We start from the raw sequence: 15000 nt of genomic DNA, 5'->3' as shown, positions 1-15000 counted from the left end.
TTGTTTCTTGAGCACTGCTTCTTTACACTTGAATAAGTCAAGATCTTTCGTCTTTGAATTTCGGATAAACTTCCTGCGGATGTCGAGTGAGAAGGCTTGGCTTCACTGAACCATTGCCCAGTATTTCTCTGACAAACTACACACTGTGGAACATCGATACCATTGTTTACCATGGATATAAATCCCAACTGAGAGTCTCTAAATATATCCGTTTTTTGCTCATGCTATAATTCAAGGGTTGAAAGAAAATATGTTTATGAATAACAAAAGCAATAAATGTAAAGAAAATGAATTTCCTTTATTAATACCAAATGTATTCGAGTGACTGTGTGGTTGAGCGAATAGTTGTGTTTGTGTGCATATTCCTATGAGTCCACGGGGAAAATGAAACACGAAAAGTTGCCAAGTGCACTTTCGTGTCATAATCACATCATCAGGGGAGACACAAGAGAGAAATATAACAGTCAGTTGATATACAACGAGGAGACGCCATTTGGTAAACATGCGATTGTCCAAGCCAGACAACGAGCGTATCATAATAAACTTATTATGTGGACGAGAGAGTGGCGAGTGTGATGGTTGCTGTTGTCTGTGGATGAAATAAGCTATGTGGCAACTCACTAGGCTCCCGAGTGGGCCGACCCAATGAGAATCATAATTGGAGGAAGTAATATTTTTCATACCATGCAACGACATTTGTTAAGCTATAAGTGAGTAATACAATTCTTAGTCCTAAACTTTAGAATTTGAAAGTGATATGGGAAAAAATAAAAAGATAAGAATTCAAAGTCAATTTATTCTGTATCTTTATTCTCTATTCCTGCTGAACGATAGTCCTGTATTTCAAAATGTTTCGTTTATCTTATTTTTATACGTAAGGTTTGCTTGCCATATTTGTACATAATATTGTATGTATGCTTAGTAATCTTATCTTGATTGCAAATTTTACTTTCATTATAACAGTAGGTAAAATATATTGGTTTTTGAGTAATTCTGCTCACAGACAAACATAGATAAATGTGTAAATGAATTATTAGATAAACGCCGGCAAAATCACATCGCCTGGCGGAGGTAACTTCATCATGATTTAGAGTTTTATGTAAGAAGTGACGAAAGTAATTGACAAATATGAATACGCTTACCTGAAAAATTCTACCCAGCTAACTTTGCTCACAACTGACATTGCTTTTGGCGTTTTACAGCCATATGAAAAAGGCCGTTAGGCCTGCAACCTATTTGATTTTGACTTGTCCCATGAGCTGAATACATCATAAACATAGCTAAATACATATACGGGCATATTGAGGACGAATATAGAAAATGTCAGAACTGCCCAGTCGGTACTGCACCCACTACAATGGTTAAGGAAGGAACTACGAAGGAGATTGAAAAGGTAGAGATAGGCCTTCACCATAAACATGCACATATATAAGTTATAATATAGTATAATCATTCCTGGGGACAAATTATACTTCCCACGCATTCACCACTTGTCATAGAAGACGACTAAAGGGGGCGGGAGAGGGGGGATAGAAACCCTCCCCTCCTTGTATTCTAAAAGGGGAAACAGAAGAAGGAGTCACGCGGGAAGTGCTCATCCTCCTCGAAGGCTCAGATTGGGGTGTCTAAATGTGTGTGGATGTAACCAAGATGAGACGAAAGGAGAAACAGGCAGTATGTTTGAGGAAAGGAACCTGGATGTTTTGGCTCTGAGTGAAGCGAAGTTCAGGGTAAAGGGGACGAGTGGTTTGTGAATGTTTTGGGAGTAAAGTCAGGGGTTGGTGAGACGACAAGAGCAAGGAAAGGAGCAGCACTACTCCTGAAACAGGAGTGGTGGAAGTATGTGATAGAGCGTAAGAAAATAAACTCTAGATTGATATGGGTAAAACTGAAAGTGGATGGAGAGAGGTGGGTGTTTATTAGTGCCTATGCACCAGGGAATGAGAAGAAAGATCATGAGAAGAAAGTGTTTTGGGAGCAGCTGAGTGAGTGTGTTCGTACTTTTGATGCACGAGACCGGGTTATAGTATGGGTGATTTGAATGCAAAGGTGAGAATGTGGCAGTTTAGGGAATATTTGGTTTATATGAAATGTTCAGTGTTGTAAATGGAAATGGTGAAGAGCTTGTAGATTTATGTGCTGAAAAAGGACTGGTGATTGGGAATACCTGGTTTAAAAAGAGAGATATACCTAAGTATACGTATGTAAGTAGGAAAGATGGCCAGAGAGCATTATTGGATTACGTGTTAATTGATAGGCGTGCGAAAGAGAGACTTTTGGATGTTAATGAGCTGAGAGGTGCAACTGGAGGGATGTCTGATCATTATCTTGTGGAGGCTAAGGTGAAGATTTGTATGGGTTTTCAGAAAAGAAGAGTCTATGGTTTAAGAGCTGAGAGTGTATCTGAAGAAAATTACTGCTTAAAAAGTATTAGTGTTAATCATATGATCTGTGGCTTTGTCAATAGCAAGTAATTTCGCACAAAACTAGACGTATGGTCGCCCAAGCGTTGCCTGAGGGAGCGCTCCACCCACCATACACTTGCACCCACACCTTCGTTCATCTTGGACCTGTCAGTGAAGAGGTGGGAATAAGAAAGGTAGTCAAAAATAACTTTATGAAAACGTTGCTGTGCCTCACTCTCCGGCCGGTGCATCAGCCTATTTAGTTGGGAATCAGTTTGTCTTTATCTTAATGTTAGAGAACTCCCAAGGAGCCAATCTACTTCTAACCAGCGTGTCCACTTCTTGCACTGTGATACCAGAGTTCTCACTGCTGGAGTGTATTCTGAGGGCCAGTGGCCTAACGCCTCTGTCGCCAAACTGTAACCATTCAATAATGAGGCGACAGACCGGAGTGTTGCTCCTCCTGTCCATCAGAATACCACACTTCCACGACACAATCTCACGTCGCAGCCGAAGAGGAGGTACATTAGCCTCAACCTCCAATCGTGGAACTCTAGTACATGTCAGGACACCAAGACACACATGCGCAAACATTTATTTTGTAACACATCTGATCTCCTCAGGGTACAATCGCTTGTCGAAGCTTACACCTGGGAACCATAGTCTAGTTTAGATCTAAGCAGGGACTTATAAACCATTAATAAAGATCTGTCACCTTCTCAGAAGGAACCCAAAATGCATTTGTGACTATTTGATCTTTTACTACAATTTATTATCATATAATCAATATGTGTTCTCTAAGCTACTCGCCTATCTATATTTAAACCAAAGAATTTTACGTTACTGCAAAAGAGGTATCTGGTTGTTAAGTTGTTCTAATTGTAAGTTCGGGATTTTATTTTTACGGGTAAAAACAACCGAGATACTTTTAGTGGCAGAAAACTTGGAACTCCACTGTATCGCCCAACGATGAACGTGATCAAGCGCGGCTTGAACTTGTTCCTGTGCATTACAGGAAGAATGCCATATTGCATCATCGTCAGCTTGAACTTGTTCCTGTGCATTACAGGAAGAATGCCATATTGCATCATCGTCAGCTTGAACTTGTTCCTGTGCATTACAGGTAGAATGCCATATTGCACCATCGTCAGCTTGAACTTGTTCCTGTGCATTACAGGTAGAATGCCATATTGCACCATCGTCAGCTTGAACTTGTTCCTGTGCATTACAGGTAGAATGCCATATTGCACCATCGTCAGCTTGAACTTGTTCCTGTGCATTACAGGTAGAATGCCATATTGCACCATCGTCAGCTTGAACTTGTTCCTGTGCATTACAGGTAGAATGCCATATTGCATCATCGTCAGCTTGAACTTGTTCCTGTGCATTACAGGAAGAATGCCATATTGCACCATCGTCAGCTTGAACTTGTTCCTGTGCATTACAGGTAGAATGCCATATTGCACCATCGTCAGCAAAGAGTGAGTATTTAAGATTCCTGGGGACGAAAGCTGGAGTCAGAATATCATTAATCATGATACTGAATAATGTTGGTTAGAACACTGCCTTGCGGTACCCCATTTACTTGGACAAATGTGTCCGAAATCACGTTAAGTGCAGCAGGTTTGACAGCGAAAGTTCTATTCCTTAAAGAGTTTTGATTAAGAATGGGTAAATAATCTCTTAACCAAATAACATAAAGTTTACTTCAATCTTTCCAAATCTAGAAATACTCTAATGAAATAGTCTTTCTTCAAAAATGACTCTGAAATACAATGTTCCAAATTTATTGAATGATTCATTGTGCTTCTGTTGGTACGGAAAGCACACTGTTCACTATTGAATAAGTTTCTAGACACTACAAAAAGAGAAGCCTTTTATTTACCATTCTTTCCCATGACCTAACAAATACAGCTCGTCAGTGCAATAGGTCGAAACGAATTGGTATTCGTAAGGCGTCCGGAGTCGTTTGGGATCGGGAAGATGTGCGCAAAGTGCCATGAGTTTGGATACGTTCGAGACGTCCAAATTTCACCGTACGATGCTAACAGTTTAGCCAAGTTGTCCTGACTAAGATGCTGAATCGTCCCGTAAGTGACCCCGCCAGGCCACGGGGCTGGAACCTTTACAGGATTTCAGATCAACAAGAAGTTCTTTCATTGTAAACAGGTTGTTGTAGTGGCGGCAGGTCGCCTCGCTGACAAAGTCAATGTTTGTTGTAAATAAAACGCTGGTCGTACCTGGCCAAGCTGCTTGTGTGGGAGAAACTCTTGGTGAAGGAGTTGGCTGTGTGCAACGGGTTATGAAGATGTAGTTGTGGTGGGGTGGGGGACTCTGATGTTTGATATTTCAAGTTTATTCATTGTGGACCAGACCTGATTTATGGATGTTTGTTGGTTGATGGTTGAGACATAGCCACATCAGGAGACATCTTCTTTGCTTGTTTTTATTGTTCTTCTTGCCTGAGCTCTTGCTAGTTTGTATGTTATGAAGTTGTTATCTGAGGCTCGTCGTCGACAATCCTGTATCTCTTATTGCACTCACGCACTGCATTCCGCCAACCTGGTGTCCACCACCGTGGAACTCTATGCTTTCTGGAAATTGTACAAACCTTATGGATAGAATCGTCATCATAAGCCCTAAGTATGTTGGTTGTAAAGTTGTAGGCTTTTATATCAGTGTTATTACCGATATATCCAGGACGGCCATAATAAATAATAACTAATAATAATAAATGATAACAAATAAATAATAAACAATAAATAATAAATAATAAATAATAATAATAATAACAAATAAATAATAAACAATAAATAATAAATAATAAATAATGAATATTGATAATAAATAATAACAAATAAATAATAAACAATAAATAATAAATAATAAATAATAATAATAAATAATAACAAATAAGTAATAAACAATAAATAATAAATAATAAATAATAAATAATAATAATAAATAATAACAAATAAAAAGGGCAAATGAGAGTTGGGGTGAGAGACTATCAGTAAATTTTAGGGAGAACAAAAAGATGTTCTGGAAGGAGGTAAATAGGGTGCGTAAGACAAGGGAGCAAATGGGAACTTCAGTGAAGGGCGTAAATGGGGAGGTGATAACAAGTAGCGGTGATGTGAGAAGGAGATGGAATGAGTATTTTGAAGGTTTGTTGAATGTGTCTGATGACAGAGTGGCAGATATAGGGTGTTTTGGTCGAGGTGGTGTGCAAAGTGAGAGGGTTAGGGAAAATGATTTGGTAAACAGAGAAGAGGTAGTAAAAGCTTTGCGGAAGATGAAAGCCGGCAAGGCAGCAGGTTTGGATGGTATTGCAGTGGAATTTATTAAAAAAGGGGGTGACTGTATTGTTGACTGGTTGGTAAGGTTATTTAATGTATGTATGACTCATGGTGAGGTGCCTGAGGATTGGCGGAATGCGTGCATAGTGCCATTGTACAAAGGCAAAGGGGATAAGAGTGAGTGCTCAAATTACAGAGGTATAAGTTTGTTGAGTATTCCTGGTAAATTATATGGGAGGGTATTGATTGAGAGGGTGAAGGCATGTACAGAGCATCAGATTGGGGAAGAGCAGTGCGGTTTCAGAAGTGGTAGAGGATGTGTGGATCAGGTGTTTGCTTTGAAGAATGTATGTGAGAAATACTTAGAAAAGCAAATGGATTTGTATGTAGCATTTATGGATCTGGAGAAGGCATATGATAGAGTTGATAGAGATGCTCTGTGGAAGGTATTAAGAATATATGGTGTGGGAGGCAAGTTGTTAGAAGCAGTGAAAAGTTTTTATCGAGGATGTAAGGCATGTGTACGTGTAGGAAGAGAGGAAAGTGATTGGTTCTCAGTGAATGTAGGTTTGCGGCAGGGGTGTGTGATGTCTCCATGGTTGTTTAATTTGTTTATGGATGGGGTTGTTAGGGAGGTAAATGCAAGAGTTTTGGAAAGAGGGGCAAGTATGAAGTCTGTTGGGGATGAGAGAGCTTGGGAAGTGAGTCAGTTGTTGTTCGCTGATGATACAGCGCTGGTGGCTGATTCATGTGAGAAACTGCAGAAGCTGGTGACTGAGTTTGGTAAAGTGTGTGGAAGAAGAAAGTTAAGAGTAAATGTGAATAAGAGCAAGGTTATTAGGTACAGTAGGGTTGAGGGTCAAGTCAATTGGGAGGTGAGTTTGAATGGAGAAAAACTGGAGGAAGTGAAGTGTTTTAGATATCTGGGAGTGGATCTGTCAGCGGATGGAACCTTGGAAGCGGAAGTGGATCATAGGGTGGGGGAGGGGGCGAAAATTTTGGGAGCCTTGAAAAATGTGTGGAAGTCGAGAACATTATCTCGGAAAGCAAAAATGGGTATGTTTGAAGGAATAGTGGTTCCAACAATGTTGTATGGTTGCGAGGCGTGGGCTATGGATAGAGTTGTGCGCAGGAGGATGGATGTGCTGGAAATGAGATGTTTGAGGACAATGTGTGGTGTGAGGTGGTTTGATCGAGTAAGTAACGTAAGGGTAAGAGAGATGTGTGGAAATAAAAAGAGCGTGGTTGAGAGAGCAGAAGAGGGTGTTTTGAAATGGTTTGGGCACATGGAGAGAATGAGTGAGGAAAGATTGACCAAGAGGATATATGTGTCGGAGGTGGAGGGAACGAGGAGAAGAGGGAGACCAAATTGGAGGTGGAAAGATGGAGTGAAAAAGATTTTGTGTGATCGGGGCCTGAACATGCAGGAGGGTGAAAGGAGGGCAAGGAATAGAGTGAATTGGAGCGATGTGGTATACAGGGGTTGACGTGCTGTCAGTGGATTGAATCAAGGCATGTGAAGCGTCTGGGGTAAACCATGGAAAGCTGTGTAGGTATGTATATTTGCGTGTGTGGACGTGTGTATGTACATGTGTATGGGGGGGGGGGTTGGACCATTTCTTTCGTCTGTTTCCTTGCGCTACCTCGCAAACGCGGGAGACAGCGACAAAGTATAAAAAAAAAAAAAAAAAAAAAATAACAAATAAATAATAAACAATAAATAATAAACAATAAATAATAAATAATAAATAATAATAAATAATAACAAAAAAATAATAAACAATAAATAAGAAATAATAAATAATAATGAATAATAATTAGTAAGTAAATCCAGCCTTGCACATGACACCCAATCTGCTTTCTTATATAATTACATTTAGGCGGAGACGAGACGGGTGGGTTGGTCATAATGTCACGTGAGTAAGAAAGACAGATCAGGAAATGGTCACTTCCCAGGCAGTGGTCACCCCAGGTGATGATGTCGTTAAGTATACCTGGCGATGACGAAGATGGATCGATGGTTGAAATATTGCCAGTCCGATCATCTACACGAGCTCCACTACCGTCGTTCACAAGAGTGACGTCAGAGTTGATAATCAATTTAACCAATCGTTTCCTTCTTGAGTCTGTCCGGATACTTCGCCACTGATAATGACGAACGTTAAAAACTCCTTAAATAAGTTTATTATGGGGAAGTTGATTGATAACTGAAAGTAGCTCAATATGATTATCAAGTGCTTTGGAACCAGAGCAATATATTGAACAAATGGCCAGGTACAGGTTATCAGATTTTACTTTACATGCGACCGCTTCTAAGAGTAGAATTTAAATTCAGTTGTGTGTAGTGTAAGGTTTGGTGTACATACACCACAATCTTCATCTTTCTGGACGAGCGACATCTATACAGAACATCACAATCTTCGACTGTGTTGTTTACATTGGTGGTCTCTTGTAAACAAATAACGGCTGGCCTATATAATGCAAACAACAGTTGTACTTGTGCTTGCTTATTCCTAAGGCCTCTACGATGCCATTGTATAAGACTGAACGTGTTGGTTTAAGAGTTATCTAACCGGCCGCCAGCTTTCTGAACCCGTTTTTCACTGGACTTGGGCGAGCTCCCCAGAAGGGGGGTTGGGTTGAACGCCCCCTGGAGGTGGCGTTGGTCCATTGAATCAAGTGACCCGGATGAGGAGGACTTGGGAAGTATAGTCTCCCTCAGCGAAGCTACAGGAACCATGACGTGCGAGGGTTGGTCTTTTGTTTGATTTTGTTAGATTCATCTTGTTCTCTTCCTTTTGTTTATTTTGGACGGACGGACGAGGTTTTGTTGGCCTAAGATTCGTGTGCAGGTTTGGGTGGGTTGAAGAAATCAGGTTTAAGTTGGGTGAAAGTTTCGGTTGGCGCGAGGTCGTGGTTCAGGGCTGGTCTGTGTGGTGATGATTGTACAAACAAATGGTCGCTTTATATTTCACCTTCGAAGCAAAGGATTCACTGGGATTCGAAGTCGCTTGAGACACCTTGACCCTCTTGCTAGCCTCGCTATATGAAATATTGTTGAATGTCTTAACCAAACAGACTTCCTTCTCAAACTTGAACCTTGGGACAGTCCCGGTCCCAGCCTGGATGGTCACCCAGGGACAGTCCTGGTCCCAGCCTGGATGGTCACCCAGGGACAGTCCTGGTCCCAGCTTGGATGGTCACCCTCACAGCTGACATACAACATCCCATCATCTGTACAACCCACCGTCAGCAGTATGACCCATCATCTGTACATCCCACCGTCAGCAGTATGACCCATCATCTTTACAACCCACCGTCAGCAGTATGACCCATCATCTGTACAACCCACCGTCAGCAGTATGACCCATCATCTGTACAACCCATCGTCAGCAGTATGACCCATCATCTGTACAACCCACCGTCAGCAGTATGACCCATCATCTGTACAACCCATCGTCAGCAGTATGACCCATCATCTGTACAACCCACCGTCAGCAGTATGACCCATCATCTGTACAACCCACCGTCAGCAGTATGACCCATCATCTGTACAACCCACCGTCAGCAGTATGACCCATCATCTGTACAACCCACCGTCAGCAGTATGACCCATCATCTGTATAACCCACCGTCAGCAGTATGACCCATCATCTGTACAACCCACCGTCAGCAGTATGACCCATCATCTGTACAACCCACCGTCAGCAGTATGACCCTCACCGTCAGCACTTCCCACATCCAGCAGAAAGAGCGCAAAACGTTTCGTGATGACCGCCATATTGCTGACACTTGAAGCATCTTCGGAGGCAGCGCAAAACGTTTCGTGATGACCGCCATATTGCTGACACTTGAAGCATCTTGGGAGGTTTGGTATATATGGTGTGACTTGGCATGGCATATATACAATTGTGATCACGTCTGGTCATTTGGATCTTCCGAAAGCAAGGTTGAGTAAAGGGGTCCTACGTGGCTGGCCATTACCATATTTGATGATCACCCAGGCAGCAGCAGCGACGTCCTAGTGTGATAGTTCTTCTACAATGTCATCCTCCGACATGTTCATGACATCACGACACAAGATTACTCCCCTGCATCAGTTGGTGGAGACGGGCAATGGAGACCACAACATCGTAAATATGGAACTTACTCCACTTTAGAAGAAGGTCAGTTACCTGGCTTGTCGGTCTGACCTTAACTAGCAAGTCGCCACTTGCCAGTTCCTCCTCACAGCGTCAGCCACTCCCGCCCAGCAGCCATCAATAACCTTAATCAGGAAGGGATTGAGGGAGGCGTTCCTATACTTGATACAAAGTCGTTCACCATCACTGCCCAGGGTGGCTTATTTGGGCCCATCCTAAGGGGCTAATTAGACACAGTCCTCCGAGTGGCGAACCAGCCTGGATAATGGAGATAAAGAATTAACTTTTACCCTAAGAAAAAAAAATGAAAAATCAGGCAGCTAACTGAGCAATAAAGTTTTCAAAGTGTGGCTGGACGATAAAACACCCAGGTTGGGTTCTCCTGCAGTCTCCTCTCAGTTAAAGGTCTTTATTGCACACGTAGCCTTCTTAATGGACTCCAGTAAGTCTCACGCCCAAAAACCAAGCACCAGAGGGGAGGAAATCAGCTAAATAACCTAGCTATATATGTTTTGCTCAGCTCGGTAAGGCAGCTGGAACGCGTTTGTCACAAATGACACCAACGAACCTTTCACGACTAATGCTTGTGGATAACTGAAGCAGAGACCTGTCGACCGCCTGGCTACCTACACTCATACGAGTCTCTCGACTAGAACGGAACGCGCTCAAAACGCATTCGGTATGATGATCTTTAAGAGTTTATGAATTTCTGAAGTGCTCTATATCATATGTAACTTGTTAACATGACAGAGAGAGAGAGAGAGAGAGAGAGAGAGAGAGAGAGAGAGAGAGAGAGAGAGAGAGAGAGAGAGAGAGAGAGAGAGAGAGAGAGAGAGAGAGAGAGAGAGAGAGAGAGAGAGAGAGAGAGAGAGAGAGCTTGCCTAATTGGTTGCTCTCCTTATCAGTTACTTTGTGACGAGGTTGTTCTATATTGTTTATGCTCTACGTTACTCATGGTGTACACTGTACAGCAGTGTACACCATGAGTTATACACTAAGACTCCTATGTACCCCTTGAGAAGTGCCACTGTACCCCTGGGGTTACATGTACTGTAACCCAGGTGGGGAAACGCTGACCTCGATCATAAAATGTCTTGTGTTATTTCATTGTTGTCATAATCGACCACAAATGCTTATAATCTCTACCTTATCAAAAGGCAAACTCACAAACTCACAACCTGTAAAGATAGAAATTCGAATTACTTGTTTGCATGATTCTGGAGATGGTGTACTGGTAGTTTACTGAATACTAGTGATTCATGATTCGTTTTTAGTGCCTGTTTGAAAACAGATGTCTGCTTGGATTGAATGAATATACGAAACGGTACGTATGTCAACATCCATATCTGAACTATGAATCACAGTATTCTGTGATGGGCACCAGTTGTCATCATCTCTGTGATGGGCACCAGTTGTCATCCTCTCTGTGATGGGCACCAGTTACCATCCACTCTGTGATGGGCGCCAGTTGCCATCTTCTCTGTGATGGGCACCAGTTGTCATCCTCTCTGTGATGGGCACCAGTTACCATCCACTCTGTGATGGGCGCCAGTTGCCATCTTCTCTGTGATGGGCACCAATTGTCATCCTCTCTTTGTTGCCATCCTTTCTGTAATGGGCACCAGTTGCCATCCACTCTGCATTGCCATCCTCTATGTGATGGACACCAGTTGCTATCCTCTCTGTGATGGCACCAGTTGACATCCTCTCTGTGATAGACACCAGTTGCCATCCTCTCTGTGATGGGCACCAGTTGCCATCCTCTCTATGATGGACACCAGTTGCCATCCTCTCTGTGATGGGCACCAGTTGCTATCCTCTCTATGATGGACACCTGTTGCCATCCTCTCTGTGATGGGCACCAGTTGACATCCTCTCTGTGATGGACACCTGTTGCCATCCTCTCTATGATGGACACCAGTTGCCATCCTCTCTGTGATGGGCACCAGATGCCATCCTCTCTATGATGGACACCAGTTGCCATCCTCTCTGTGATGGCACCAGTTGACATCCTCTCTGTGATAGACACCAGTTGCCATCCTCTCTGTGATGGGCACCAGTTGCCATCCTCTCTGTGATGGCACCAGTTGCTATCCTCTCTATGATGGACACCAGTTGCTATCCTCTCTATGATGGACACCTATTGCCATCCTCTCTGTGATGGACACCAGTTGACATCCTCTCTGTGATGGGCACCAGTTTCCATCCTCTCTGTGATGTGTAAGACTCACGCACACTATCATTAATTTTTCATTAGGTATTTGTCATTATCATTTTACTGTGAGTTACATAGAGTTAGATGCATGTTGCCACGGGCTCACTGTTCCCACCGGCTATTGTTACTCAGGATGTTGGAACACGTATGAGATGATCTGTTATTTGAACTCGTATAAGCTGATCTGTTATTTGAACACGTTGTTGAATGGGTGTTGACGGACTCCAATATAACCCCTGCCAGTGTGACCTGAGGGGACACACTGGCCAGCATCGTCACACTGTTCACTAGAATGTGTCGTAGTGTGTCATAAGACTATAGCCCAGAGTACTACAGATGGACGTACACGTTTTGTTGTAATAAATCTACAAAGGCCGCCTGATCTTCATTGAGTACCACAGACGAAGAAGACCTGATTTCCTTCCTATCAACTCAACCTTACAGATGAACACCAGTTGCCATCCTCTCTGTGATGGCACCAGTTGCCATCCTCTCTTTGATGGCACCAGTTGCCATCCTCTCTGTGATGGCACCAGTTATCATCCTCTCGGTGATGGTCACTAGTTGCCAACCTTTATGTGATGGGCACCAGTTGCCCTCCTCTCTGTGATGGGCACCAGTTGTCATCCCCTCTCTGAGGGGCATTAGTTTCCATCCTGTCTGTGATGGCACCAGTTGCCATCCTCTCTGTAATGGACACCAGTTGCCATCCACTCTGTGATGGCTACCAATTGCCATCCTATCTGTGATTGACAACAGTTGCCATCCTCTCTGTGATGGACATCACTTACCATCCTCTCTGTGATGGGTACCTGTTGCCATCCTCTCTGTGATGGGCATCCTTGCCATCCTCTCTCTAATGACACCAGTTGCCATCCTCTCTGCGTTGTCATCCTCTCTGTGATGGGCACCAGTTGCCATCCTCTCTGTGATGGCACCAGTTTCCATCCTCTCTGTGATGGCACCAGTTGCCATCCCTTCTATGATGGGCACCTGTTGTCATCCTCTCTGTAATTGGCACCAATTGCCATTCTCTTCTGATGGACACTAGTTGCCATACCAGTTGCCATCCTCTCTGTGATGGGCACCACTTTCCATCCTCTCTGTGATGGCACCAATTGCCATCCTCTCTGTGATGGGCACTAGTTTCCATCCTCTCTGTGATGGCACCAGTTGCCATCCTTTCTGTGATGGGCACCAGCTGCTGTCCTCTTTGTGATGTGCACCAGTTGCTATCCTCTCTGTGATGGACACTAGTTGCCATCCTCACTGTGATGGACGCCAGTTGCCATATTCTCTTTGATGGACACCAGTTGCCATTCTCTCTGTGATAGACACCAGTTGCCGTCTTCTCTGTGATGGGCATCAGTTGCTGTGTTCTCTGTGATAGGCACCATTTGCCGTCCTCTCTGTGATGGGCATCATTTGCTATCCTCTCTATGATGGGCACCATTTGCCGTTCTCTCTATGATGGGCACCAGCTGCTATCCTCTCTGTGATGGGCATCTGTTGCACTCCTCTCTATGATGGGCACCATTTGCCGTCCTCTCTGTGATGGACACCCGTTGCTATCCTCTCTGTTATGGGCATTAGTTGCTATCCTCTCTGTGATGGCCATCAGTTGCCATTCTCTCTGTGATGGGCACCAGTTGCCCCGTCTTCTCTGTAATAGGCACCATTTGGTATCCTCTCTGTGATGGGCACCATTTGAAGTCCTCTCTGTGATGGGCACCATTTGCTATCCTCTCTGTGATGGGCACCATTTGCTATCCTCTCCCTGATGGTACGTAGGAGCAGTGGTGTGTCTGCCTCTTCACAGCTCGGGATATGTTGTAAGGTGTTGACACCATCGTCCAGCTGCATAATATGCCATGACGCTATTCTTATGTGCAGCAAAGATGTCAGCGTCTCAAAGATGTACAATTTATCTGCTTTTCTCCCACAAAACGCTGATCATTACTTCTTTGTTCCTGCTATCGTAGATAAACTTTTCACAATGTGTGGGGATTTTTTTTGAAACTTAATCTTACAATCAAATCTCTTAAGATATTCTTCGGCTGTTCATCATCATCTCTGTTGGTTATGCTTATTTCTGGATATATGTGTGGGATGGGATCAGTTCTGAAACATTCATACTTTGTATCACTGGCTACAGTATCAGGAAGAACTCGCTCAACTAACTCACCGAATGTAACACGAAGAGGTCTGGATGCTGGAATGGTTGTAGTTTCATGTGTCATTATTACTAGACCATTTGAGGGAATGTAAGAATACCAGGCTACCTCTCCTATGACCTTAGTCATCTGAAGGAAGGCAAAGTTAATTCATTTAGGCCAGAAAGCCGTCTACAGCGACCAAAGGAAACGTACTAGGAAGACAAATTCTTTCTAAGAGTGATATGTTTCTTCTGGTTCATTACTAAGAGTCGAGAAAGTGAGAGAAAAGAAAAGAAATATCAATGTCCTTGAGCGTCATATCCTCTCCTAATGTGGCTGGTTCTGTCTTTCATCTTTGCATATATATATTTTTCAATTTCAGAACATGAGTATGCAAAACCATGCCTCACTTTCTGTTAAACCTTTCTTGCATATAGGGTTTAAAGCAGGTTAATTCATTGTTTCCGTACCCAGTGGATCATTTCTAAAGCTTTCCTCCAGTGGGATTAGACCAGAACGTTAAGGGATGTGATCCCATCATAAAACGAGTTGGTGATATTCACAATGGCACTTGTGCAACCCCTCGGGCACCCTGCTGTCTGCAGAAAGGCTTCCATCATTTAGTACAACCTTGTTATAGCAGCTTTTTCCGGCTGTGGTGGTACCCATTTTTGTACAGGCAATCCGCTCAGAGTGATGCCTTTTAAACCAGCTTTAGTTTTCAAGTCTCGAATAACTGTCTACTCGATTGGTTGATCACGAGCGATTGAAAAAGAAAAAAAT

At 43.1% G+C, this 15000-nt stretch overlaps 1 protein-coding gene across 1 annotated transcript in view; it reads right to left on the bottom strand.

Annotated features, from left to right (window-relative positions):
* The window catches only part of LOC139765732 (uncharacterized), a 556217-nt gene that overhangs the window by 324036 nt on the left and 217181 nt on the right, over positions 1 to 15000 (bottom strand). Inside the window, exons 9-16 of the mRNA XM_071693548.1 lie at positions 14092 to 14273; positions 13239 to 13442; positions 12853 to 13054; positions 11375 to 11555; positions 3250 to 3903; positions 2733 to 2958; positions 2554 to 2570; positions 1 to 73 (exon numbers count right to left, since the gene is read on the bottom strand). The exon at positions 1 to 73 is cut by the window's left edge and continues 139 nt beyond it. Of these exons, the coding sequence (XP_071549649.1) occupies positions 1 to 73; positions 2554 to 2570; positions 2733 to 2958; positions 3250 to 3903; positions 11375 to 11555; positions 12853 to 13054; positions 13239 to 13442; positions 14092 to 14273 (1739 nt within the window). The remainder of the gene's footprint in view (positions 74 to 2553; positions 2571 to 2732; positions 2959 to 3249; positions 3904 to 11374; positions 11556 to 12852; positions 13055 to 13238; positions 13443 to 14091; positions 14274 to 15000) is intronic.

Source organism: Panulirus ornatus, chromosome 55 (genome assembly GCF_036320965.1).
Source record: "Panulirus ornatus isolate Po-2019 chromosome 55, ASM3632096v1, whole genome shotgun sequence".
Lineage (NCBI taxonomy): Eukaryota > Metazoa > Arthropoda > Malacostraca > Decapoda > Palinuridae > Panulirus > Panulirus ornatus.
The sequence above is the reverse complement of the archived record's forward strand: the minus strand, read 5'-3'. Positions and strand labels throughout refer to the sequence as shown.